Raw genomic sequence first — 27,869 nt, 5'->3', positions numbered from 1 at the left:
ATCTCCTAGGGCTAGAATAGGCAAAACTGCATGCATCTTAGTGCCTTCCCAAAAGGCATTAATGTGTAGTGACTTTGGCACTGAGTGCAGTGTCAAGCTGGGTATTTGCGTGACTGCATCATGATCCTGCAAGTCAGCGGTAGCATGCTCCATCGATTCTTCTATCCAATGTTTCAATTCCTGCCATAACCTGGGGTGCTATCTGAGCAAGTCTCCTAAAATCAGGGTCACTAGGGTGGTCACTAAGGTCGCGAGTAGGTTGTTGGTTGTCTGTCTCTCTCCTGGGTTTGTGCTCCTTGGCCACTGGTTTTGACTGACCGACTGGCCCGTGGCACCTAGACTTGGCCTAGGTGGCACTGCCTGTGGAATGGGTGCATCTCTTGACCTTCGTTATGCAAGTGAGATTGGCGTACTTACACTAGAGAGATCATCAATCTTGTCCTCTAAGATGGGCTCAGTATCCTTGAGGTGCTCCTAGGCTTCTTTTACCCACTTCTTGACCTTGGCTATTGCCTCAAGAAGTAGTTTATGCCTCTACATCCGTGACCTTCTTGCCGGTCACTAGTTTTGTTGCACCCTCAGTCTTAAGAGTGACTTTTGCGTCAGTCTTTTTCTTTCTTCTCCATCGACTCTTTTTTCCTACTGAGGCTGCATCTAAATTGCTAGGCCCTGGCACTAATATGCATGCCTGCTTCGTCTATACTCTGGTCATGACATGCAGCGGAATGGGTGTGTCCTCGTTGTCGAATGTCTCTACTCCGAACAGCCCCAAGGGCACTGAGGGCACATTTGCGGGCCAGGGGATAGCTTTTGTCTAGGGCAGTCAGCAAAGAGGTGAGTGATGCCGCACTCGACACATCTAAGGTCAGCTTTTTCCCTATTTGCTTGTTCTCTCTCTAAACAACGTGATGAGATGTGGCATGGATGACCACAAGTCCAACACGAAATTGGATCTTGGGTTAGCCTTGTGAATCCTCTTCCCCTACCTCTACCTAATGCCATCACTGGCATTGGTCGATAGTCCATCAAGACTAGGTTGCCCTCTTTGTCATACGAGACATAAGGGTTTATATAGGCTTCGTCTTCATTAGGCTCCTGCACGTAATGGACTGGAGCATCACTCGGTGGATGGGTCATGTAGGGTCCTAGTGGCCGAGATATGCCTATTGGGTTGGTCTTTATTTTAAGGATGACGGGCTTTGCATCATTTGGTGTTGGAAGTGCCAGCTAGGCTTCTCTTCCAAGAACATTTGGCGGCCTGTTCCCCAAGTACGATAGGTTGTACTACTGGACATAGGGGAATCTCCTAGGCAACCTATAGTGCATGGCATCGTGACCGAATCTACCATAGTTCGCGCAAGGCCTAGACCTAGAATCCTAGCACTTGACCAGGAGGTGGTTTCCGCTACAATGCACACATTGAACATGCAGCCACGTTGGTTTCCTCACCAATTCCTATAGCCGTGCTAGCTCCATTCTCATCTCGGCGAGCTCCTAGCCCTGATCTACATTCTTCCCCCTGTCCTACGTGCTAGGGGTTGATCCCTCGCCCAAGGTTGTGGTCCTTTGACTGGAGCTATCGTTGTTCAAGCTTCGAGAGCTTCTCTCTCACAGTTGGTCATCCACTTTAATTGCTTCATCAAAGACCCTAGCTAGCACGTCTCACTACAAGCTAGAGTTGCTTGCCAAAGCCTTGTACAACTCCTCACTGCGGATTCCGTTCGTGAACATGGTGGAGACCGCTCTTTCATTTGGTTGCTCATTCGTGGGGATTCTCTTGAAGAGGTTGTGCACGAGTGACGTAGTCTCTTATGTCCTTGTCTTTTTTACCGACGTTCATCAATTCGGCGGACTATGAGGTTGTCAAAGTATCCTGCTTCCAAGAATCTCTTAATGAAGAGATCTTTTAGTCATGCAAAGTTTTCCCACTCTGCCACATCCAAGCTGGTATACCATGTCCTACCTTTATCGCCTAAGTCGGGCCCAAATGCTTGGGAGCGTTGTGCTAGGTCCGTGAGACCGTTGGCCTCACAAACTTGCTCAAACTGCTCCACGAAACTGTACGGGTCACTACTAGGCTTGTACTTGTCCTGTTGCTTAGCTATTGCACGGATTTTTTATTGGCTCTTCGCCCCCCGAGTAATTCCTAGGCCTGAGAGTAGCGTGTTCGCTAATGCTGCCGCACTCTTCAGCATCCATGTTGTCGATGAGGCGCTTGGTCACAAGCTCGCTCAGCGTAAGGTCTACCTCTATTGCTTTCTCTTCCTCCGCAGTTGGTCCAACCTTGTTTTTGCTAGCTAAGGCTAGCACACCTCGAGCCTTATGCACATCTATGTCTTGTTGTAGCTTTCAAGTTCTCTGCTCGCAATTGTAGTAGGCACTTATGCCCTACAATGCTCTCCTAACCGCTTTCCTCTCTTCCTCCAGGCTTGCCACTACCTCCTCTATTGGCCTATCGTGGATTACTGTCCTGGTTAGCATGTCATACTCGTTGACCATGTCTTGGATCACGATCGGAAATTCACCCAAGTCCAACTAATCATCTCCCTGGTCTGCGTTTGCTCCTAACATCATTCCTACTTCTCGCTCCACGAGGTTGTCGATCAATCCTAGCAGCTCTGGTAACACTTTGCCCTCAATCTTGCAGTCCTTTTGGTCCCACTGTCATTTTTAAAGATCCTATTGATGGGGCTCCAAAGCATCCGACTATGTTATGAGGTCCCCTCCTATTGGTGTGTTCTTTGAGTTATTTAAGTCTGACTACATTCCTTGTTATTGAAAACAATCCTCAACTTATGTACACTCAATATTGGGTGTTCCGTTGTGCACTGTGCAAAATCAAGCTTTCTGTCCTTTTTCAGTGCACTTTTGTGAAAGAAATCACAGTATGGGATACATCTGTGACATGATTATGCAATTCTAGCTATTCCCCTTCCGTGTCTATGACCTAATATGGCTCTGCGCATGGTCTGTGGTCGCTCGAGGATAGTATGGGGTCTACGTTGCTCCCTCTATGCTCTATCAAGGCTAGGTTACAGTCTAGAGGTCAATCCTTAGGCTACAAGCCTAGTCGGCTATATGACCAAGCTTCTAGAGTCTACCTCTAAGTGGCATAGTCACAGTTTCCTCTAGTTCCTGGCTTTGGCGAGCCAAGGTGGGTTTCTTGAGGTGTTCGAAAATGTGTCCCAATAGATCCTGCCCTGGGAGTCGTCCTACTCCTAGTTCTTCTGTCTTCTGCCCAACTAGTCCGATTCCCAGAATCGAACGGTCCGATCTTAGGTGGTTCGACCCTACTCCTAGTTCTTCTGTCTTCTACCCAACTGGTCCGATTCCCAAAATCAAACGGTCCGATCCTAGGTGATTTGACTGGTCTGGTCCGACCCCAAAAGGTGGTCCGACTATTCATGTGGTCTCATTGCAATTTTTGGTTCGATCGAATCGCGTGGTCCAACTAAAGGGCTTGGTCAGATTCTCATGCGTCTGATTCTAGAAGTCCGATTTTAGGAATCAAATGTTCAATTATGGAGTGTGTCCAATTGGGGTATGTCTGATCGGACAAGGCTGTTGGTCCGATTCTGTGGTCCGATCAGACAGTTCGAATCTGAGTGGTTCGATTATGGAGTGATTTGATTGTTGTGCACGTCCGACTGGACAACTGGGGCGTTCGACTGGTCGGGCGGTCCGGTTAGGGAAGGTTGTCTAATTGGACAGTTGGGCGTCCGATCAGACAATTGGATATCCGATCGAACGGTTGGTCCGATTGAACCAAAGGCCTTGGTCTGACTGTCAAAGAGTGTCCAACTGGACAGATGGTCTGATCGAACCTGGGGTGGCAGTTCGACTCGTGGAGTCAGATGGTCCAATGCTCCGAGTCTAATGGTCTGTCGACTGTCAACTCTGGGAGTCGGACCAGGACAGTGGTCCAATTGCAAACGCTACGACGCAACGCGATGATTTTTTGTTGATTTCTCCTAGCGCTCGTCATGGCCCCCTGTCATACCTTCCAAACACATCAATGGCATATAAAGAAGATCCTTGCGTACCTAGATCGATCGAGAACACCAGAATCCAAGTGCGCGATCTCTGTGATCAGCAGGTCTCTCTCTCTCTCTCTCTCTCTCAAGCTCTCCCTAGTCACTGAAATGCAAAATGAAGTCTCCCTTGCCACTCACTCCTTACCTCTTATCGCCCTGCCAGGTCTACATTCACCTTAGTCTTACTCCTCTTACCAGCACTTAACCCAGGGTTTTGTCTTTTGCCCTTCTTTTCCCTATTTCAACGTGCTATACAGCAACAAAACCCTACTGTGTGCTCACACTATTTTAATCCTATCCTACCTAATGCAATTAAAAATCACCATCTAGCAATCATGTTTTTTTAACCTACTCATCCAAACCCAAAAATATTGACTAGTTTCCAACAATTAACACGCCTAAATCTCCTATCTACCTCAAGCTCCGGTTCAAGAATGAAACCCTTACTTCGATGCTTAATTTGAAGCATGCAAGCGCTCAAGCTTGAATCCGTTTTTTCCAGCAACGAAACCAAAATGTAAAAGTGATCCAACCATGGTGACCCAAAAATCACTTATTATTCAAGTATTCCAAATCGAGTACTAATGGCTACCTCTCACATAACCGACGCACTATCCATCTCTATAAGTGTATTGAGCCTACCTCCATGCCCAATCAAGTTACCTCCTCTCCTGAGCACTCGGATAGCTCCACGATCCAAGTGCAAGCTTCAAGCAAGCTCCATCCTCAAGCTCCACGCTCCAAGCTCCATTACCACAAGCAAGACAAGACAAAAAAAGAAAAGAGAAGAAGATAAGAGAAGATGGAGAGCTTCTCCACCATGGTCCCTCACCCTCACACCCTCGCTCCCTCACACACACCCTCTCTCAAGCACAAGTTTAAGCAAACAAGAAGAAAAAAAAATAAAAGAGCTACTTTTAACCACACACAAAAATGAGCTTCTCATTCACTTTTCAACTTTATATATAAAACCCTAAATCCCTTTTGAGCAGTCATCCCCTTATCCCCTTTTTACATGGACGACCGTACGCCCTTTTTCCTATTGTCCTCCTATCTTCTTAGCTTCCTTCCTACCGCCCATCTACCTTTACAATTTGCACGAGTAAGAGCCCGACACTCTCAAAATAAATCGTGATGCGCTTTGTGTTCTTTTACAAAAGCGTTGACTTGCACTTTTTCTTATGTGCCTTTCTCCTTGATTCAGGACTTTTCTGCACCTCTTGTGTTTCCATATTTCTCTTGACGCGCCTTCATCTCCCGTTTCACTTTTGCCTTGGCCTTGTCTTCTACTTTAGATTTTCCCGATTTTTCACCTTGTTCTTCTAAGAGTTAACACCCAGCTAATAATTTTGCCCTTAACAAAGGTCATGATAATTCTCTCCAAGCTCGTAAGCTTGTCTGATCTTTGACCTCTAAATTTCACTCTAAGAAAGCAAATACTAAGCCCTTTCCAATCTCCATTTGGCTGTTAATTTGATGAAACATCAAACAAGCACAAAAACCAATATCATAAAGTCCCATGAAACATATGAAGGCTCCATTGATTTCCTAGTAACACCAAGCATTAATATGTTTGCCTTGGCAACAGCCCTCTAATATCCATCCATGGTTTCACTCCTTCCGAACTGTAGGTTTGTTTATACTTCTTAATCATCATTAGCATGACCATCAAAGGGCCAAATTAGTTGATCAAACCACAAATTCTACAAGTCATGATAGCAACTGTCCAGATGCCTGTCAATCAAATCCAAAATCGTTCCTCACTGGAAACATCTTGTCAGGATGATCCCTCACTAGAATCAACATAAGACTCCTCAAGCATATACCAAATTTTCGAATTGTGCAAGCCACCTGTACTGTATACCTGATTCCAGACCAATGGTAGCAAATCTCTAGAGCACTTATACCAGCTCTTTATCTAGCTTTTCTAACTCCACATAAACTTGTGAGTCGATCAATAAAAGCCTTACAGAAGAGTTTCACATGGGAGCAACTTTTTCATCCTTCTTACAGTACAATCAAAAGTGCTTCATCAATGCCTCTATGCCTATACTAAGAGAACCTATCATCAATTTTCCTACTAAACAATTTGGAGTTGCCCCTGCAACTCCATACTCAGCATTCACATCTGCAGGCACACAATTGGGCAGCATAGCATAGGAGTCTGCGTTCAGAACAAAAATGCCACACTAATGTTATCTTTTCACAACAAAAAGCACCAAAGTATGTATGTCTTCTTACATTCAGCATACTACCACTCTGCCTTAAAACTTGCTTACGATTTAGTCAGGACATTGCCACATTATCCATCCTAAAGCTTCTACTCTTTTATAAAAGACCCCTCTCCCATCCACTCCTCTACCTTTTAGTCAAGCAAGTCTTAAGCCTAGTAGGAGCCTCTAGAGGCACAAGTTTGATGATTGTACACACCACTTACATTAACACAAGCCAGTTTATCGTCATACAAATTACTTGCATCAATGCAAGCCTGTCAAAGGCAGAAGCCACACCACCATTGAGGCTTAATGCTCCATTCACCATCTAAAATGTTAACCAAGTCACCATAAGATGAGCAGAGAGTTGCTCAAACAAAATAGACATTTGAGTATCTACCCTACTAACCTAAAAGCTTTTCTGCTGAGTTTCTCCCTGTAACCAAGTCAGTTCAAAACCAGGAGTGGCTATATAAGCAAGGAATCCCTTTAGCAACAAACATACTAGCACAGTGGGCACTTCCTGCAACTGATTCAACATCTACATACAATTTCTGGCAATGCATGTCTTAGATTGCAGAGGCACCATCGGCCTTCTTGCACAGCACAAACATCCTGCAGGGGGGTACAGCTAGTATCAATAGAAGGCACCAACTGATTTAACACAGTGAACAAAAAGACATCAAAGGCAATACGTACATCTAAACCTAATGTTAGAAAGTATGTATACAATCTTCCCTCCTGTCAACAGGGAACTTTCAAGTTTCAACAAGTCAACAGAATTTACAATCTTACAGGTTGAACAGTTAGTCATCACTGTACACCCAGTATATCACTACTGGTATTGGTAGCACTACTGAAACGCTTTAAGCGTCTAAGTTTCTCTGCTTAAACCTCATAAAATCCTGCACCTTTCAAAGTCAGAAACTCCACCAGACATGAAAACTACACATTGTCAGCTCTTCAAAACTGGCAAGAAATTCCTAGTCTTTGCCTGAGGCTGACATTTTGATTGCACCGCACTGCTAGTGCTTCCTGTAAAAGGTCCTGAAAATGATCAATGAAGCAAGCCCACTCTTCGTTATTCATGTCTCCAAAGGACAAGGGATTTGAACTCCCAACAGCATTGCCCTTTCCTGTAGTTTCAGAAGCTGGCAAACCAAAACCCTTCCGTTCTGGATAGATAGAATACCGTTGTTTGCGGTCACTAAAGCTAACACTTCTATAAGACATTGCCCTGGGTGATGTAACATTAGTCTTGCTGGAAGTCTTATCTGCTTTTAAGTCACCATCTGCAAACACATTGACTTCCTCTTCTTCCACCAAAGGGCAAAAATCCTGCCTAGTTCTACAACTACGATCTACACGATTGCCTCTGGGAGATTTGAGGTCTGAACTACTTCCAAAGACGGAAAGATGGGGAAACATACATCCCCTATTCCCAAAACTTGATTTTCCAGCTGAAATTCTACAAGCGGATAAGCTGACTTCATCTTCCTCTCCTCCCTTAGGTGCTTCATCAAAGGCCTTGATATGGATGTGATGATCTTTCCGAGGAGTTCTTGGAGAAGAAAGTGCTAGAGGGACTGGCCAGTAAGTTCTTCTAGCATTATCTTCATTGCCAGATCTGCTAACATCTGATAGAAACACTGAAATGTTGGAAGCAGCTAGGCCATTGCCCGGTGTCCCTTGGAAATCCTTTACAGCCAACCATGGAATATTCTTGGAGCCAGTTCTTGGAGAAGCAAGGCTGTTGAATCTACCAACCAAGGAGTGCTCTCCATTCATCGATACATCCTCCTCATCCATTTCAAAGGCAAACTGTTCTGATATCTCATCATCCACAACAGATATTTCAGAAAATGCATCATCCGTACAAGCTGACATTTCTTTCTCAACAAGAAGCCTTGCCTGCAAACAGAGCAACTCAAGTTGACTGACTTCTTCCATTCCATCCCTGCTCATAATTTCCCCTATTTCTGCCAAACAGAGACCTGCTGCAGCACCATTCCTCAGTAGAATAGTTGAGAGAACAAGCGTCCTAAAACATGCCTCCCGCAACATGGGCAACTCTGCTCGGAGCATATCCACATCCCTATTTTCATCTAACCGTTCTATATAGTCAAGCTCCTCCTCTGAAAATGGCACCGATGCTTGAGGCCAATGAAGCCACTCAAAGTAGGGATCCTCCAATGCCTCTGGCAAGCATAGTCCATGATCAATGGGGATGAGCTCCAGTGCCTCATTTACATGCACATTAGAGCGATTCCATGCACCTTGATTGTCAAGGGGCTTCACATTCCTGACAAGAATATTCCCTGCATGCCTATCGGTGTTGCATATTCTGATGTCAAGAATGCCAATCCTATGCACAGCTGAAACAGAAAAACGAGAGGTACCATGGTCACTTGCATCAAAGTCATGGTGTACAAACTGTTGACAAGATGCAATTTTTGCCATAGGACCGTCTTTGACATGCCCTTTGTGACCTGGAGTGCCACTGTTAATATTGAATACATGATGCGAAACCTTCACAAGCACTGTGGGAGGAACCTTTGCAAAATTCTCATGATCTAAAAGGTAAGCAGCAACCTCTCTCACGCCAGTCTCACCAACTCGAACAGCCCTTTTAAGACCAGGTTGTCCAAGTGCCTTTCCTACAAACCCTTTGGGATTATTAGGGGCAAAAGGTTCTTCATCAGTAGGCTTCACAATAGCAACACTCTCTCCTCTGCTGTTTCGGAAATAGTAGGCTCCTCCAAGACCCCCACTTACTGCCACTGGTTCTACACCACATTCTATAGCCTTCACAATCTCTTTCAAAGCTTTCTTCATCCTGGGGCAGCACCTCAACCCCCCTACAACTTCAAATGGTTGGCCGCGATCAACTTGGGCCTGAACATCTGGCGATGGAAAAATGCATGGTGTAGACAGGCTCCGCTGCAATTCTCTAGTTAGAAGCAAAGGAGAGTCATTCCTCAATTTGCTCAAATCACTTTTCAAAACAGTATCACCAAACACAAGTGCTGTTTGCTCAGTGGGAACATTAAGCATGGTCTGCATCTTCTTCTTGACTGTTTGGACATTGTCTGAACGGTCAAGCTCAATTCCAAGAACACTTCCAGTGTCAGTCTGAACAAATATACGTCTACGCCCACCTGGTCTTCCCCCTGAGCTAGTCCTCAATACCCCATCAGGTACAGGAATTGCTAACTGAGTCTGAACAGGACTGTCTACGCGGGGAGGCATTACTGATGTATCGTGAGCAGACCCCACACTGCCTAGCAGTGCAAATCAAGATACGACTTCACTTGTGCTTTGACCAGGCGATGCCAATCTAAGCAGCCCTTGTTACAAGATCTCTTCCTGTGAGCATTTCAATCATGAAAGCAGGTTTGCCTTCAGGCTACCTGGTACTTCAGCAACTCCTGCAGCCATAAGCAACTGATCATTTATGGAATTCAGACTAATATCAGTTTTATGTGCAGGAGTATATAAGTGTAAATCTGACACATGCCAAGGCAGAAACCAAACATGAAATAGAGCAATACCCTGCATGGACTCCCCTTACTCTACTTGTAACCATACTGTGCGAACTCCCCTCACTCTACTTGTAAATGTCAACCGATTTCACCTTTAAAAAGTCGACTAAGCAAGGGAACAAAAAAAAAGATTCCCAAGTCAGATCCACGATTAATTTGCTAATGGATCTTAGAATAAGCCGGTAAATTATCACATATCCAAATGCTTAATCAACAGCAGTAGAACACAAGCATCATAGATGAGATCTCAGAGCTGACCATGCATTAAGTCACCTATATGCACTTTGAATTAACTTAAGTTCGGGAGATACCTTGGTCCTACTTAGGAGCATCCAGGAAATGGGTCAAGTTTTTTCAGTATAATATTACATGGAATATGTTCTCTTAATCAGCTATGATGCTCCACAGACGAAGGTACAACTTGGTGGGATGAGTATACATTATGCCAGCAGCACTACTTTGGCAAAACAGAAATAAAGAGATCCGAGTTGTTATCGAAGATGGAATCAGTATGTGAGAGCACAGATCTGCAATGAAACAGTAAATCCTTTCAATGACAGAAGGAGATTAAACAATTTGCCACGCGCGTATGTTAACGTAAGTAATACCAAAAAGGCCGAGGGAGGTAAAGATGTACAAACATTTCGCAAGTGTGCACAGGGATACGCGTCACTTACAAGAAATGTAGCAGTAGCCCCTCCTCTTTCGCTTCCTTGACGTCCTCCCTCGTTGGAGGCTCCCTAGGAGGCCTCCTTTCTTCTTTATTCTGTTTCTTGTCCAGGCCTCTTTGCTATTTTGCTTCGTCTTCGTCTTTTTCTTCTCACTACTCTCCTGCTTCGTTTCCTCCTTCGCCTTCAGCCTGACAAGTGAATTTCCCTAATAAAGGCTTGAAACATGCAATTCGGGCTCGCTCCGCTGCCTGCGGCAAAAACCAAAAAGACTGCCGCTTTCTTTCTCCCGTCTCCTTCTATGATCGCACAAATCTCGTAGAAGTTGATCGCACAAATATACAAGCTCCAAGGTGGCTCAAAACATTCCCCGGGAACTGCCGACGGAGGCTATGGAAACTGAGGGACAGAATGGGGCTCTGGATCAACCGAAAGCGAAACCGGCACGCAAGAACACTGCAAGGACATTCAGAAAGAGATTGTTAAGCATGCAATAAGCGAAGTAAAGAGAAGGAAGAGGGGGGAGCAAAAAGAAAAAGCGGTGCGGGGGAGTACAAGGGAGGGAGAAGGAAGGCGGCAGTCAAGGTTTCAGTGTCAGGGGAGAGCCGCCGGAGGGGCAGGACGGGAGATCCATGGCGCCAAACCCTGCGAAACCCTAGAAAGAGAGAGGCAGGGGCGCGCTACTGTCACAGTGAAGAGAGAGAGAGAGAGAGAGAGAGAGAGAGATAAGCTCAACAAAGGCTCTGAATCGGCTGGCAATGAGAAGAAATGAACGACGAGAGACCAGCATGAAAAGGAAAGGCAGGCCTTAATTAATCCTTAAGTAAAACTCGATTAAGCCTTAATTAATCTCTGATTAAGACTTGATAAATACTCGATTCCTTGATCTTGTTTCCTTTGATCCCTTCCTCTGATTAAGGCCCCTCGTTAGAGACGGTTCTTCCTCATTTAGCTCCTACAATCCCCTCCGAAGGATCTAGAACCTCCATCCCAGCCGTCCCCGTCCTGGTCCCGGCGCCGACGCATCCTCGCCGTCCGTTCAACGATTCCCATGTGACCTCCTTGTCCCATGCTCTCTCATGAACTTCCCTACCTTAGGATAAGGTAGACATTCAATGACATGACCCCCGAGAAATGCTTCCGATTAAAATAATAATATCAATAATCAAACCACAAAACTATCTTCTTCTTTTTCTGGACATTTATGACATGACCCCAAAGCCATGCTTTCAAGAGGATATGAAATTATACCTTTAGGCCCCATACATATATAATGTCATATAAATCTTATTAAAAATTTATGTATAGGCCCATACCCTAGCTTAATCCATAGATCAAATGTCTATGCGCGATCTTTTGTAGAAAAAAGGTTGCCCCAAATACCCACCTCTAGCATAATCCACACATCTTATAATTTCAAGTAGAAAGGTGCCCCAAGATGCCCCCATACCTCTGGCACAATCCATAGATTAAATGTCTATGTGCCACCTTTGTATTATTTCCAACAACAAAACGGTGCCCCCAAATGCTCCATGCCTCCAGCATAATCCATAGATCAAATGTCTATGTGCCACCTTTGTATTATTTCCAACAAAACGATGCCCCAAATGCTCCATGCCTCTAGCATAATCCATAGATCGAATGTCTATGTGCCACCTTGCATTATTTTCAATAGTAAGGTGCCCCAAATGCCCCAAACCACTACCATACCTCTAGTATAATCCATAGATCAAATGTCTATATGCCACCCTTGCATTATTTTCAATAGTAAGGTGCCCCAAATGCCCCAAACCACTACCATAATCCATAGATCAAATGTCTATGCTCCACCTTTGTATTATTTCCAATGGAAAGGTGCCAGATGCCCTATCCTCTATGCCCTACATGTGTCATTATGTGATTGTTTTTATTGCATGTTTGTTTTTCTCTCCTTTTTTTCCCTCGTTTGCCATTTCCAAAGACACCAAACCCCATTCGTCCTCCTAATGTTTACACAAAAATATGTATGCAAAGCATCATCATTTGTTTGTCTTCTTTGGAAGCCCTTATGTATTTGTTATTTGAAAGATCCTACCATTAAACATTTCAAAGGAAAATAAGGTCCCTAGTCTTCTGCTAACAACAATTGCTTTGACATTGATTAGAAGCACCTCCAAATTGCAATCCCATCGTTTGAGTGTTTGCCATACATTTTCTCTCTTTGTGATAAGATGCAAGACACCTTAACAATCTCAAAACTAGGCAATAATTAACACAATGTCTCACATAACCAATGCCTCATCTTGGTTTCATGGATCGTTGATAGTTGATATCTTTTCGCGCAATGATATGATTACATTAACTCAAGCATGGATACTATGGACTTGCTCCTCCTATCAATTATCATTCCTTTCTTTTTTTAAGAGAAATCATTTCTTTCTTTTGTAACTTATGTGCATAGAAAATGATCAATTTGTTTCAAGTCTATAAAAGGAATTGAATTGAAATCCATGTCCTTACAATTCACAAAAAACATAAAAAAATTTATTCAATTATCAAGGGATTCAACTCAACTAGCTAGCCTAGCAACACAAAATATTGATGGCGCTGTGAGTTTAGGGAGTATGAGGGGTACAAAAATGGGCAAACCCCATGTGCACGATCAATTTCCATGTGACCTTGGTGGAGATAGAATGCATACAAGCAATGTATGAGCAAGGATGTCACATGTATAGGTGGTTGTAAGTGCACCTTATTGAAAACTTTGCAAAAGACTGACATCTTTGCTTAGTAACTTCCGAACTTTCAAAAGCATACCAACTAGTTTTAGAAACCTTTCACTAGTATATGGAGTTAATACATCTACAATACTAAGCCATTCTATTTTTACACTTTTGAAGTGATTCAAAGCAACATCTTCAAATGTTGGAGTTAAGTGTGTGCAAAGAAAAGCAATACCATGGGCTTCTCTTCCCTTTAACTTGTTGCCTTCATTGGGGTCATTCAAGTTTTGACTTCTTCTTACTAAAACAAAATAGTTATCAAAGGATGACAACACAACTACATGACCTCTCTCTCTCTCTCTCTCTCTCTCTCTCTCTCTCTCTCTCTCTCTCTCTCTCTCTCTCTCTCTCTCTCTCTCTCTCTCTCTCTCTCTCTCTCTCTCTCTCTCTCTCTCTCTCTCTCTCTCTCTCTCTCTCTCTCTCTCTCTCTCTCTCTCTCTCATATATGCTTTGAAAGCATATTAGCATTGTTCCTACCACATCCATGTTAAATCATCCCCCCCCCCACACACACACACAAAGTAAACCACGACAATACCACTAGATGACATCTTTGGATTGTTCCTACCATGTCAAAACATCTCTCTCTCTCTCTCTCTCTCTCTCTCTCTCTCTCTCTCTCTCTCTCTCTCTCTCTCTCTCTCTCTCTCTCTCTCTCTCTCTCTCTCTCTCTCTCTCTCTCTCTCTCTCTCTCTCTCTCTCTCTCTCTCCCGCTCCCTCCCTCCCTCTCCCTCCCTCCCTCCCTCCCTCCCTCCCTCCCTCCCTCCCTCCCTCTCTCTCTCTCTCTCTCTCTCTCTCTCTCTCTCTCTCTCTCTCTCTCTCTCTCTCTCTCTCTCTCTCTCCCGCTCCCTCCCTCCCTCTCCCTCCCTCCCTCCCTCCCTCCCTCCCTCCCTCCCTCCCTCCCTCCCTCTCTCTCTCTCTCTCTCTCTCTCTCTCTCTCTCTCTCTCTCTCTCTCATATATGCTTTGAAAGCATATTAGCATTGTTCCTACCACATCCATGTTAAATCATCCCCCCCCCCCACACACAAAGTAAACCACGACAATACCACTAGATGACATCTTTGGATTGTTCCTACCATGTCAACACATCTCTCTCTCTCTCTCTCTCTCTCTCTCTCTCTCTCTCTCTCTCTCTCTCTCTCTCTCTCTCTCTCTCTCTCTCTCTCTCTCTCTCTCTCTCTCTCTCTCTCTCTCTCTCTCTCTCTCTCTCTCTCTCTCTCTCTCTCTCTCTCTCTCTCTCTCATTGAGTTGTGCTTTAATATAAGCTAAAAGATTAAAACAATGTTAATCATAGGACAACATAGTGTAGTATATTCATTGTGCAACTCTATGGACTACATTTATTGTGACCAAGATAGGGACACAAAAGTGAAAGTTCCAAAGTAGCAATGTATACTATCTTAATATTTGTAGGACTTTTTGCTTTGACTCTAGATCTAGAACTTTCACAAATGTCACTTGTCATTAATTGCTAAATTCTCAAACTAATTGTAAAATCACAAACACAATGGCTTCTTGAATATGTGACATGTTTATTACATGATGCATAGCTTTCGATGGTCTAATTCTTCCATTTTGTTGACAAGATGACTCTACTTAGTTGGTAAGTCACCACCATGCACTATTCATTTGCAAACATGAACCAAACCTTTCAACATGAATATTTATATTGAGGTCTCAAAGTTACTGCACATGCAGTTAAGGAGATTCTTGTCAAAGGACCTACACATGTCTTACATCATTTCCTTTTATGTTTTTAGGAGGAAACTGCATAAACAAATGATCTCAAAGTATAAGCACTAAGAGGCATACTTAGCCATCTATTGTTGAAATCTCACAAATAAGGTAAGGTAAGAGTTAGTGATACTTCTAAGGCCAATTATCCAAGTGTAAGATGTGGACACATTTGGATAAGTATGGAACCTTTATTGTTGAAAATCTTCTTTTAATATGATGTTATTTTGAAGTTATTGAAAATATTGCACACAAATAATGTGCTTGTCTCAACATTTCACTATCAACCTCTATCCAAAAGTATGAACACATATCTTTGGATATGTGAGAAAGTAATTAACTATTGTCTTGTTAAAGTTCATGAGAATGATTTGTTTTAGGTCAAGAACCTAATAATATTGACCAACTTAGATGAGCAAGATGCTTATACATTGTCATGTGGGATTTGGGGAACTTTGTCTCCAATATTAACATATGGTATGAATGAATGGACATTACAATAAATCAATCCTATACATGCCCACGTGTGCAGATCTAGTGCTCATCAAAAGTGGATTTAAAAACACATACACAGGATCTTGACATATGTTTATAGATACATTAGACATTTTAAACATAAACTAAGGGCTTATCTACATGCAATGTAGTTTGTACACTTTGATTTTTGCTCAAGTGTATGTATATGGTTATTTAGGATAAAGGTTCATTAATTCTTGCACGAACAATTAAAGACTTTTACATGGTGCATGTCTATCCATGCACAATAGTTGTGGTTTAAATTGGTTGAGCTCCTAGATGCTATAAATGTGCACATTTTCAGCTCAGGGAGCTGGGACCCTCTCTATAACTTGCCATTGTTAACAAAACTTTATTTTGCTACTAAGTAAACAAGAAAGTTTCAAGTTTATAATAGTAGCTTAGTTCTTAAAGCTACAACTGTTTAGATCAATTTGCATGAATGCAAAGTCTTGGCATGTGAAAGGGATTATGCCAAGAGGTTTAGTCCTCTCTTAAAAAGCAATAATCATTGATTTATAGCTCTTTCTTTCATAAAATCTATTCCCACCATGTAGATATGTTATGCCCAAGTATTTTATCAAATTAAAATATCTCCCTTAAAGAACATATTGTGATCTTGTCAAACAATCGTACATATTGTCAATATAATTCAGCTATCTAGAATGTTTTTATATAGCTTTGAGAGTCTAACATAGATTCATGGCAAATAAAGATTTTCCATGTTCTTAACTATATATATATATATATATATATATATATATATAGAGAGAGAGAGAGAGAGAGAAAGAGAGAGAGGGGGGAGGGGGGAGACGTGTGTGTGTGTGTGTGTGTGTGTGTGTGTGTGTGTGTGTGTGTGTGTGTGTGTGTGTGTGTGTGTGTGTGTGTGTGTGTGTGTGTGTGTGTGTGTGTGTGTGTGTGTGTGTGTGTGTGTGTGTGTGTGTGTGTGTGTGTGTGTGTGTGTGTGTGTGTGTGTGTGTGTGTGTGTGTGTGTGTGTGTGTGTGTGTGTGTGTGTGTGTGTGTGTGTGTGTGTGTGTGTGTGGGGGAGGCCGGGGTGTGTGCATGTGTGAATGCACGTGTTTGTGTTGGCGCACTAAATGTTTCCCATGCTTTCTACAACCACATTGTCCATGAGTTAAAAAGATGCGGTTGACCACTCAAGTAACAAATTGTTATGCCATTTGTTAGTTGTTTTTTAATGTTCACTTTCGTCAACCCTACCATTAAACCTAGAGAATGTCATACAAAGGTGTGAACTTTGTGGTTATCACTTTTATAGATCGTACATTATCTTGCATCTCAAACCAAAACAACCTGTGCATTCATATGTGTTGGGGTGTTTATAGATATAAGTGATGTTTTCCCTCTTGTGACAACTTGCAATTTGTGTCCCTATCAACAAGTGGGAAGTGCATTTCATTGTGTACAATATGCTAGCATGGAATAAATGGGATAATTGAGTGAGTTCAACCTTACATTTGTGGGGTAGCATGATGATTGGTCCATTGAGGTGATTGTGATGTGGCATGTGTATCTACCTTTGGGACTTCTCATTTGCCTATTGAGATAACTCTAAGTTGTCAAACACTTCTAGAGTGAATTGTTTCTAGCAATATTGGGCCCCAACCTTGTCTCGGTTGATCTAATTCTATTCTTGGCATCATGCATCATGGGAGCTTGAGTTCTTCATGATTAGTGATGGTGCAAATAAGACCTTAGTCTTATCTTTACAATACCCTTATTATAGCATGGATGGAGTTGGACATGTTGACATTAAGATGGGTCCAACCAAATTTATAATCATATTAGTCTACAAAAGGCTATGGAAACCTTTAATTTTCACATCATTCTTAATATCCTAACTCTAAAATTTGCTATTCATGAAGTTCCTAATTATATATCTTAGATTGAGGGGATATATATGAGGTTCTTCATGAAGTTTCCCGATTATACATCTTCAATCAAGGGGACATATATAAGGTTCTTGTCCTTCACCTCCAAAGCTTCGCAAAAGCTAGCATACTTAATACATTGTCAAAATGTACCATACATTAACTACATGAGTAAATGCTCTTGAAAATTTATAGTCATCATTATGTCTCAATTCCTTCTTGCTTGCTTGCTAATGAACCTATCATTTTTCAACACAAGCTAGAACAGTCACATTGTGTCATAAACATTCCACATGGTATCACAACTTTTTGACATTGCCTACTTTCTTATTTAGCATGTTCTATCACTTTCACTAAAAGAGATAACAAAGCATGGCAAAACTCCCACTTGAACCTAAAAATATATTTTATTGGATTCTACTCTTTTAGTGCTTTACTTGCACTTTTGGGCCCACAATCTACCCTCTTTTCATTCCTATTGTTATATATGCTCCAAGCATTGCATTTTCTATCTTATGAAGAGCAAGCATCTCATTGATAAGTTGAAACTCAAAATTTGTTTTCTTCATTGTTGAAAATGCTTAGATAAAATCAATAGCAACAACAACAATAATGATGACACTAACATCCACCCTACAGCCATGAATTCTAACAAGATCCTTGTTTTAGCAAAATTTGATAGCTTGCACCTAACACTATGAGGCAAAATCTCTAATATGTACATCCATCATTACAATCTAGAGAGAAAATATTCATGTTATGTAAGTGCAATTTTTTATTGGAGCTACTTTCTTACACCCTTGATAGTACATGAATAATGTTCACTAAGTCATGGAAGAATGCAATTATGACCATGAATCAAGTCATAATTTTTTTTAATTGTGGAGAAAATGGCATCTAAAATTGATAGCTTGCTACAAAACAAGGCCAATCCTATGCCTACACTCCTTCAATATACTTGACAACCATGTAGCACTAGATCGTATCAAGAATCACTTCTTTTAGCTTAACCTTACTATTGTATATTTAATAGCCTTTTGCTCACTTCTCATGCAAACCAAGACACCAAATAGAGCATGGGATGTGGATTTTAAGACGAAAAGAAAGAAAGACAAATAACAATAGTAAGAAAAAGAACATAAGAGAATCTCTCAACACTCACCTCTCACTTCTCACACTTAGTTCTTGCTAGTACTCTCAAATTGAGCTCAAGCTCACAATGTAAATATAAGAACTTAGGCTTAAGAAGATGCAATGGCAACAAATGACAAATAGTATATTACACAATAAGATTTTACATTAAAACTCCAAACCCTAATTAAACGGTTGTTTGTGTCACTTTGTGGCAACAAGAATGAATATAGCCCCACAAGGTTGCCATAATGAGGAAAGAATTGAGGTTTTGTCCATTTTATGGACATGTGGCTTGTTTACAAATTATGATAGAGTTGGGGAACCTTGAAGGAACTCCATCCCATATGCAAATCCTTCCCCTTTTAAAACTTCCTATTTACACTACTTTTTACACTAGTTTACGCTTTTATTGCATGTCCTATCAAAACATTTGTATGTTTGGTAGGCCATTTTGTCTATTGAATGAGGATAGGAGTCGATCTCAATTTTCTCTTTAACCCTTCATGGCATCCTAATATCGCTTGTCAAATGTTGCCATATAACAAGCCACAACTCCCACTACAAATGTTATGTTAGTTCTAGTGGCTATCATGGAATACATCAAGCTACCCACTACGGATGCATACAGGAGCTTGGCCATCTTGGCTCTCTCATCATTTGACTTGTGACAATTTTCCTAACTCAACTTCACATGAGAAGATAAAGGGATGCCAATCAACTAACCACCCTACATATGGAATTGCTCAAGGACTTTGTGAATGTACTCCTTTTGTGATAAGTAAAGGAGTCCCTTAGAGCGATTGTGCATAATATGCATACTAAGTATGTAAGAGGCATGCCCTATGTTCTTCATCTCAAAGATCTTCTTGACCTAAGTCTTCAAAGCATCCAACTCAGCATGAGTACCCTAGCAATCAACATGTCATCAACCTATAGTACCAAAATGATAATGCTACCATCACGGGCCTTCTTCATGTAAAGACATAGACCCATATCCCTATGGGAATCACCTTGTGTGAATGCATAAAAGCATAAAACTTATGGTACCATTCCCTAGATGCTTGGTTATCTCCATAAAGACTCTTTCTCAACTTGCACACTAGGTGTTCCCTACCCTTTTCCATTGCATATAGATGTCCTCATGCAAATCCCCATGTAAAAAGTTTGTTTTCACATCCATCTGGTATAAGTTCAAACCCATCTATGCAACCAAGGCCAAAACTAGGCAAAGGGTAACTATCTTGACCATAGGGGAGATTATCTCATCAAAATCCCAAACATGCCTTGTATGTTGGCTTAGGGTGACCATGGGTGCTCTTCAACTTTAGTTCCATTATGCAATGGAAATAAATCTCATTTATGATTATTCTGCAGTGAGTCAAACTTAGACTTGCATGACCTTTTTCCAAAGGTGACTATCACCTTCGTGCATAGCCTCCTCATAAGTAAGGGGCTCACTAGAATCTATCACCATGACATAATGCATAGAGGGCTCATAACGATCGGGAGGACATGAGGCCCTATTAAAGCATCACAAGACTAGCTAGGGGCTTGTATATATTGTCCTGTCTATCCAACATCATGATCCTGCACAATAGCGGATCCTAGGCTACTACATCATCATCAATTTGGTAGGTTGTATAACTAGGGTTGGCTATGTAGTAATAGAAGGCTCCCCCTGAAAGATCACCTTGCATACCTCAATCACTTGGCTCTAGTTTCTTATGTATCTTGCCCTCATGAAATATAACATCATGGTTATGGATAACCTTCTAAGCCTATGGATCCCAAAGGCGATAGCCCATCTCACCTCTATCACCATATCCAAAAAAGATGTATTTGATCTGCATTAGTCTTTAACAATACGGTAGAATGTCTTGCATCTAAAGACTTGCAAATGGGAATATGAGGGAGGCTTGTAGACCATACCTCCTCTGTAACTCTATCACCAAGAGCATTGCACGAGGATCTATTAATCAAATGAATGACAATACTCACTACCTCAACCCAGAATACATGTGGTGATCTTGCTTGACTAAGCATATTACAAACTCTTTCTTGAATAGTCATTTTCATGCACTCTATAACCCCACCTTGGGGTGGGGTGTAAGGGCTGGTCAACTAACGCTTAATACCCCTCAAATCACAAAACTGCTCAAATGCATTGGAGACATATTCATCCCCAATATCAAACATTAGGTATTTTAGGTTATATCCAAACTAGTTCTCAACCATAGCAGGAAAGTGCTAAAAATTATGCAAAACTTCTTACTTTTCCTTTATGAGATAGGACCAAACTTTACGTAAACAATCATCAATGAATGTAATGAAATACTTCGCACCTCCCAATGGTTGGTAGGGCATGGGACCACAAACATCCAAATGAACTAGAGGCAAAGGCTCACCCATATACATAATGCCTGAATTTTTGTGCATGTTATGAGTATGCTTGCTATATAAACAATGATCACATGAATCAAAAAATGAAAAGTCCATAGGGGGTGGAAGATACTATAAACAAGTCAAGACTTTCATTCCTTTGAGGGACATATGCCCAATACGGTGATGCCAAAGAGATATATGTGAAAGATCAATCATAACCAAAATATGATTAGTGGTGCCAAATACAAGTAAGGGATAAAGACTATTGTTCTCGGTGCATCTAGCCAAAATGAGGTTTCAACAAGTTATTTTCTATGTAGAATCGCCAAATGAAACATGATACTGAGCATCAACAAACTATCATACAAAGATAAGGCTTTTAGTCAAAACAAACACATGGCACATCATGCAACATAAATAAAGTACTAGTAGCAAACTGCGAAGAAACATTCTTGATGCCAACAATATCACACACACGATCATCTCCCAATCTCACAAAACCTGTCATAGGATGATAGGTATAGAACCAAGTACGATGCGTGGTCACATGAATGGAAGCCCTCAAATCAAGAAGCCAACACTAAAAGAAAGATGGCCAAGTGTCAGACAATTGTGGACATTAGGTGAAGAAGTTGTCAAAATGTATTTATCAAAACTATACTCCAATGCATTTATCTCCTCAATCTTGACAGTAGACTTTGTGATGCTACGCTCATCTGAAGTCTTAGCATTATCTTACACTTTTCCCTTGCCTTTATCTCATCTATCTTAGTGCATTTTATGGCAATGTGGCCAAATATGACCTTGATATCCGTAATAATGACATGTAAGAGATGACTTGGGGCCATGGGATTTACCATGGCCTTGCCCACCCATGAGATCTCGAGTTTAACTTGCCCTAGTGTGTATCTTTGCCACGATGGTCATTCCCATATTTGCCATCATTACGGCCTCTAATAGTGAGTACATAAGAAGCATGAGTTGCATTAATATTCTTTCTATGTACTTCCTCAATGCGCAATGCACCCTCTAAATCCTTAAGCTTAAAACCATATGTAGAAGCATTTATACTTATGGAAGTGTAGAAAGTATCCCAAGACTCACGATGAGTGACAAGCAAGAACATAGCCATGACATGCTTCTCAAAGATAATCCCCTACGAAGTAAGCTATCTAGAAATAGAACGAAACTCATTCAAGTGAGAAGGCATATCAATGTCATCCTTCATACAAAGATCCATGAGTTTCTAAGCCAATACAATCGTCAAGCAAATCTTTGTTTATCCATGAAGAATACACAACTCGTCAAGTTCAACTCAAGCTCAACATCATACTCTTCAGACTTTATCCCTTAAGTTTTCAATGGTTTAATTTTATTCTTCTTTGAACCAAAACTTGCAATATCTAGGTCTTTCAATAATCAAAGTTATTGCCATCCAACTTGTTTATGTTGAAAATGGCACTATCCCTAGAAGCACTTGAAGCAGATGCCATTATGACTGCAAAGCAAATGGAACGGACTATTGTAATAGCAATAGATTAGCCCCAAAATCAACCCAAAACTAAATATAAGAGATAAGTTGCAATATAATGTATGGTTGGTTGTCCACAAAACAAATGCACTAAAATGCTCAAACCAAGTGTTTGCTCTTAAAAAATTGACTGAAATTTGAATTTTAAAATTGTTGTCCATAAAACTATAGTAAAAAAGTATGCAACTATAAGGAAAAAGGCCAAAATAGAAAACTTCCAATGCCAAGAATTCCGGGTAGCATTCAAAATGCAACTAGTAGTATACAAGAATGAGCATAAACCTCTAGGGTACCAAATATTGATAGAGACCCAAAGATGTCATGTATGTAGATGCATTTCTAAGCAAAAGAGCAGCATGTACATAAGCCAATTATGCATAAGAGGTCTCTAAAAGTAGCAAAGATCCACCAGTATACAACTAACTCATTGCATATGAATAATGAAGCTCAAGTACATAACCAAGCACATATCCAAAGCTAACAAACCCATCTGACCGGAGGAAGCACTGGTATTATATTTATATATATATATATATATATATATATATATATATATATATATATATATATATATATATATATATATATATATATATATATATATATGAACAAGAGACTTATGTTGTCTCTAATAAGGCAAGCTCTGTGATGAAAATGTCAAAGTACTCCCACTAGAACAAAGTCTGGAATAGCAAAGAGCAATGCAAGCTCAAGACATAAGTGTGATAGCATCTGGGAATCTAAGAAGCATCGAATGCACATCCTAGAGCATATGCATAACACAAGTGACCAAGCTTGTAATTGATAAAGCTCCAAATCAAGTAGCCACTTCAAGTGTGTAAATATCCAAGCTCAATATCTAAGATCAACACCCAACATAAGTATATTTGTGTATATGTATCTGTGGCAAGCATCAAGAAAACCATGTGGCCTTTCTTGAAAGCATGTAGGTATCAAATACATAAGCATTCACTATGTATGCTTTCTGCCCCCACAGGGTATGGTAGCAACAAACCTTCCAAATGTTGAATTAAACAAGCTCTAGTTGATCCAAGAAGCTTTCCCAAGCATCAAATACATCATCGGAGCATTAAAAAATTGCCCTATAAGCATTAGTGAAGTATTAAACAATCCAATGTATGCCACCCCAAATAGTGAACAACAATTTGCCTTGAACTATGAATCAATGGTTGACTTCAAACTCCTCAAATGATGCTCAAGATCAAGCCAAACTACCCAAGATGTGCCAATGCCTAAGCAAGAGCTGAAGATGAAGGTTGAGCTAGACATATTGAAGAAGATCAACCTAGATACCAAGCACAAACATCTAAACCTATCTAGGAGGGTTGCTAGCTGCTCCAAAGCTTGAGACCACTTAGGGATGCTCAAATGATCCTAGGGAAGGTCTAGATCAAGCCTAAAAGTTGTGGAAGTAATTCGGGGATGGATATGATTGATGCATATCTGAATGGGTAGGTAGTTGCCAAGAAAGTTGTAAGTGAATCTCTCTTCCCAAGCTGAAGTCAATGTTGACGGTGCTCCTTGAATGCCCCCTTTGAAATGCATAAAGGATGATCAAGAGTGAGAGCACAAGCAAAAGAAGAAAGTAAGCACTATGGAGGTTGGAGCAAGAAGAGAGAGCAAGATGATATGTGGAAAATCCAACAGTTACAATGCATGACATGCCTTCCATTATTCTATTGTCATAGTAAGATTAAACAATAAAGTGATAGTGATGGGTGGTCACCACTTGTAGTGTACAGGTGTGTGGGTAGTAAGTACATGATAAATATAGGCAGTTAGGCACATGTGGCCTTTAACCCCCAATAGTTTCAATATAGGCAATGGTTCTTTAGAGGTTGATTTCATTGAGCCACCTTGTAATAGGACCTTTCCTCATTGGAGTATGCTTTATAATTGTACGCTTTTGTCTCATAATATGGAAGAATCATTGCTATAGCAAATGATCCTAGACATGGATGTTCGTAGGATGTAGAAACTCATGCTTGAGAACTTGACTACATCATAGAATGATTGCATTGCTTCTCATTAAAAAACACCATAAATAGATCTATATCTTGTCTCATCCATCCATTTTTACACCATGTTAAGAGTAGTTACTAAAGGAAGTCCAATTCTCCTACTTTGTAAAATCATCATTGGCAAGCTTCATAAAGTTGATGCTTTTCAAGATGAAGAAGAGGAAGAAACTCATGTTGTTCAAGAGGAGAAATGTTGTTTGTTGTCCAAATTCATTGGAATAAACATATAGCTATTTTTGTTAGGTATTTACGATATTTACCAAAATTCACTATGAAAATACGATCATTTTTATTTTATTGTGGATTTTCTCTATTTGTTGCATGATTCGTGATTTATTTTTCTTTCTTATTCACCTTAAAAGGAGTGCCCACACCTTCATAATGCCTAAACAATTGATCCTTCCACAAGACAGTGAAGTAATGAACTAAGTATGTGGTTTTGCCTTCTCAAAGTGGTTTTACCTCAAGCCATGAATCTCTTCCATCCACCCCTACCAATGCAACTCTACCTCAACCATGCAACTCTACCATAGCCACACTTCTAAAACCACCTACTACAACCCAAGTCTCTGTCTTTCTTGCTTACCCCCCAAATTCCATAGTGATAATCGACCAACCAGTACTTGACATTTGGATTGTTGTCAAATAGTTTTGTCTTTTTTCCTTACCAAAGGCTAATTTTGAATTTTTTTAAAAAAACTTAGACCCAAGCTTTTCAATGTTACAAACTTGCTTTCCATCCCTCCAACTAATCTTTGTCCTGCCGATGAATCACTCCCCTGACGACTATGGCCTTCATTCTATAGAGATAGATGCTTCATCCTCTAGAAGTTAATCCAAGCAAAGGTGGCCCAAATTCAAGATCAACTCCAACAAAGAAAATAGCCACTTTCATTGAAGCTAAGTTGCCATACCTACTATTTAGTCTTTCACATGGGTAGCACCATGGCCACATTAGCTCGACACCCCATGATCTACCAATCCACATGGGGCTAATATGGAATTGATGTCTTTCAAGTTCTAGTCACATCATCATACCACCAATAAAACTTGTTGAGCCTCTACATTTGGTTGCCACCATTGCATGAGCCAAAACTACCTTCGATTTCTATCTCTATCTCAAATTGTTGCAATCCACACCATTCATCCCCTCCATCATATGGCCCTACCTTGGGTTGCATATTTTTATGTATAATAGTCCTCCCTTGATTAACAACTACCATTACGACGAGGCAATGGTATGACTACACTGAAAGAGGTTACTAACTCAAGCTTGAGGTACCCCACCATCTGAGATCAAATAGTCAATTCTATTTGTGCCATCATTAATTTGCACAATAGCTAGCTGCTAGTTGACATTCCTTGGTACTTTGAGAGAAAGCATAGCTTTTTTAGTTCCACTAGCCTAAGCTGAAGTTCAGCTTCTTTGTTTCAAGTTTAATAAACATTTGAAGTTTTGCTTTTAACTTCATTAAGACATTAAAAATTGCTTGTATTGATTAAATTTTAACTTTAGTCAAATACTTCATTTACAAAAAAACTATCTATATACTTGTAATTTACTATGAGATTTTGTAAAAGGGCTTAGAATTATAATAATAATAAAATTGAATGAAAATAGGAAAAAAGAGATGCTCTATTAAAAATTTAAATTTAACATTAAATTTAGTAATATTGATACTCTCCTTCAATATGATAGTAAGAATACATGTTTATATTAGATACATATTATTCTTTCATGTTTTTAAAGTTTTTGCATTAGCATTGTCATGTAGAAACTTCCTTAGACATTATTTACCTCATGTTATTTATAACCCTATACTTCTCAAGGCTTCTAAACTAATAGTCTCAATCAAATTCTTTAGAAAAAATAGTTTTATTGAGCGGACATCATTTATCTTAAGCCTTAGTTCTGTATATACATTTTAAAGTGCATTCCACTATACATTAAATACAATGGAAGCTAACTTTAACATAAGGACATATTCACTGGGAGGCAAGTCACAACCCATATTAGTACAAGACTTATGTGAATTTCACAACTTGAGGAGCTATCAGCCTATGCACGGGATAACTAATCGGGAAAAGCTAACATCAGGTATGCCTCTTTTCATACATATTTTCGTATGGAAAGTTCACTTTTAATATTCTAAAGATAGCATATTGCATGAGAATGTTTTTTCAAGAGATGTGTGCATGTATTATACTCCTAGGATACTCTAACAATCTAGCTTATCTAAATTGAATTCTTATTTTGACCTCATAAAATAGAACATCGCACATTTGATTTCTAAGAAGCCTCATGAAAATTTGCATAAATGTAGGGTTTAGAAGTCACACTATGATTGGCTGGTCCTCTTGCGCTTAAGGATATCATGTTGTCTTATTTTCTTTTGTACAAAAGTTAGGGCATGTAGATTATTGTTGCATTCAATATCCTTCTCTGTGTTTATTTTACTCTGAGTAGCATGAGTAGTTGTTTGATATAGTGTTTGCTAGCCCATTATTTTTGTGATCTTATATTAAAACATCACTAAAAGATTACATGAATTATTTTTGTTTGAGAGACCAAGTCTTTGTTTGAGCGACTGAGTCATTGAATTGTGATTATTTGCTATTCAGAGGATAGTCATTAAGATAATCTAGGAATCTATGTACTTTAATGTCTATATATCTTAATTATCTAGCTATCAAATTGAGATTATTTATTTATTCAAATTTTGGCAAAGCACCTATTGAGAAAGTTTACCTATCTCTATAAATATTACAGATGTTGATATCTGAGCAACTAACACTTTAGCTAATGATAATATCAAATTCTAGTAGTGATTATTCACAAAAATAAACAAACTCTCATTACTTTATGATATAGATAGTTTGAAATAAATTAAGACTATAGTCTACCTATAGAAGTAATATAATCATGGTTTGATAGATTTTATAGCTCTATTATGCCTTTCGATTGAAAAGAGGAGACTAAAAACACTGAAACGCATCCAAATTCTAATTTAGCTTCAAGATATACATTTAGTTTGGGGATTCCTCCTCATTGGCAAATTCATAATTCTTTCCATATTAGTTTGTTGAAACCTTTTAAGGGAATTCCATCAGTTATTGTAGTTATTGCTAATCCTCCATTGTTAGAAGAAGACATATACATTTTAATGCCTAAAGTTAACCACAACTAGAATTGAAAATCAATATCACAAGTATTTAGTCAAATACAAAAATCATTTAGAATCTCAAAAAATTCAAAAGGCATTGCTAACTTTGACTTATGATCATCTAATAAATGCCTACCAATAATAGTCACATTAAAATTCCACAATCACAGATTCGCTGCCATGAGGCAATGTTTTATTTAATATCCATGAAATCTTATCTTCATAGGAAGATGTGAATCATAAGCCAACATT

The 27,869-nt window shown here is 40.1% G+C and overlaps 1 protein-coding gene across 3 annotated transcripts; it reads right to left on the bottom strand.

The window, feature by feature from the left end:
- Positions 1–6,497: 6,497 nt before the first annotated feature.
- Positions 6,498–11,232, bottom strand: LOC148020019 (phosphatidylinositol 4-kinase gamma 6-like). 3 transcript variants are annotated; one of them, XM_087700287.1, is made up of 5 exons: positions 11,013–11,232; positions 10,467–10,913; positions 10,101–10,316; positions 9,799–9,895; positions 6,498–9,675 (listed from the first exon to the last, which is right to left on the bottom strand). In XM_087700287.1, exon 5 carries the CDS (start codon positions 9,494–9,496, stop codon positions 7,211–7,213), a length of 2,286 nt encoding a protein of 761 aa, XP_087556413.1. In that variant the 5' UTR covers positions 9,497–9,675; positions 9,799–9,895; positions 10,101–10,316; positions 10,467–10,913; positions 11,013–11,232; the 3' UTR covers positions 6,498–7,210. The 3 variants fall into 3 exon arrangements, with proteins under 3 accessions (XP_087556413.1, XP_087556412.1, XP_087556414.1); XM_087700286.1 differs by lacking the exon at positions 9,799–9,895; XM_087700288.1 differs by lacking the exons at positions 9,799–9,895; positions 10,101–10,316.
- Positions 11,233–27,869: the final 16,637 nt, after the last annotated feature.

The sequence above is a fragment of the Lygodium microphyllum genome, chromosome 19 (assembly GCF_053477565.2).
Source record: "Lygodium microphyllum isolate KBCC chromosome 19, Lygodium_microphyllum_v1.1.10, whole genome shotgun sequence".
NCBI classification, from domain to species: domain Eukaryota; kingdom Viridiplantae; phylum Streptophyta; class Polypodiopsida; order Schizaeales; family Lygodiaceae; genus Lygodium; species Lygodium microphyllum.
Note: the sequence above shows the minus strand (reverse complement) of the source record. Positions and strands in the feature narration are given on the sequence as shown.

Coding starts and splice junctions, on each gene's coding strand:
- LOC148020019 (XM_087700287.1), bottom strand. CDS start 9,496: ATGCCTCCCCGCGTAGACAGTCCTGTTCAGACTCAGTTAGCAATTCCT.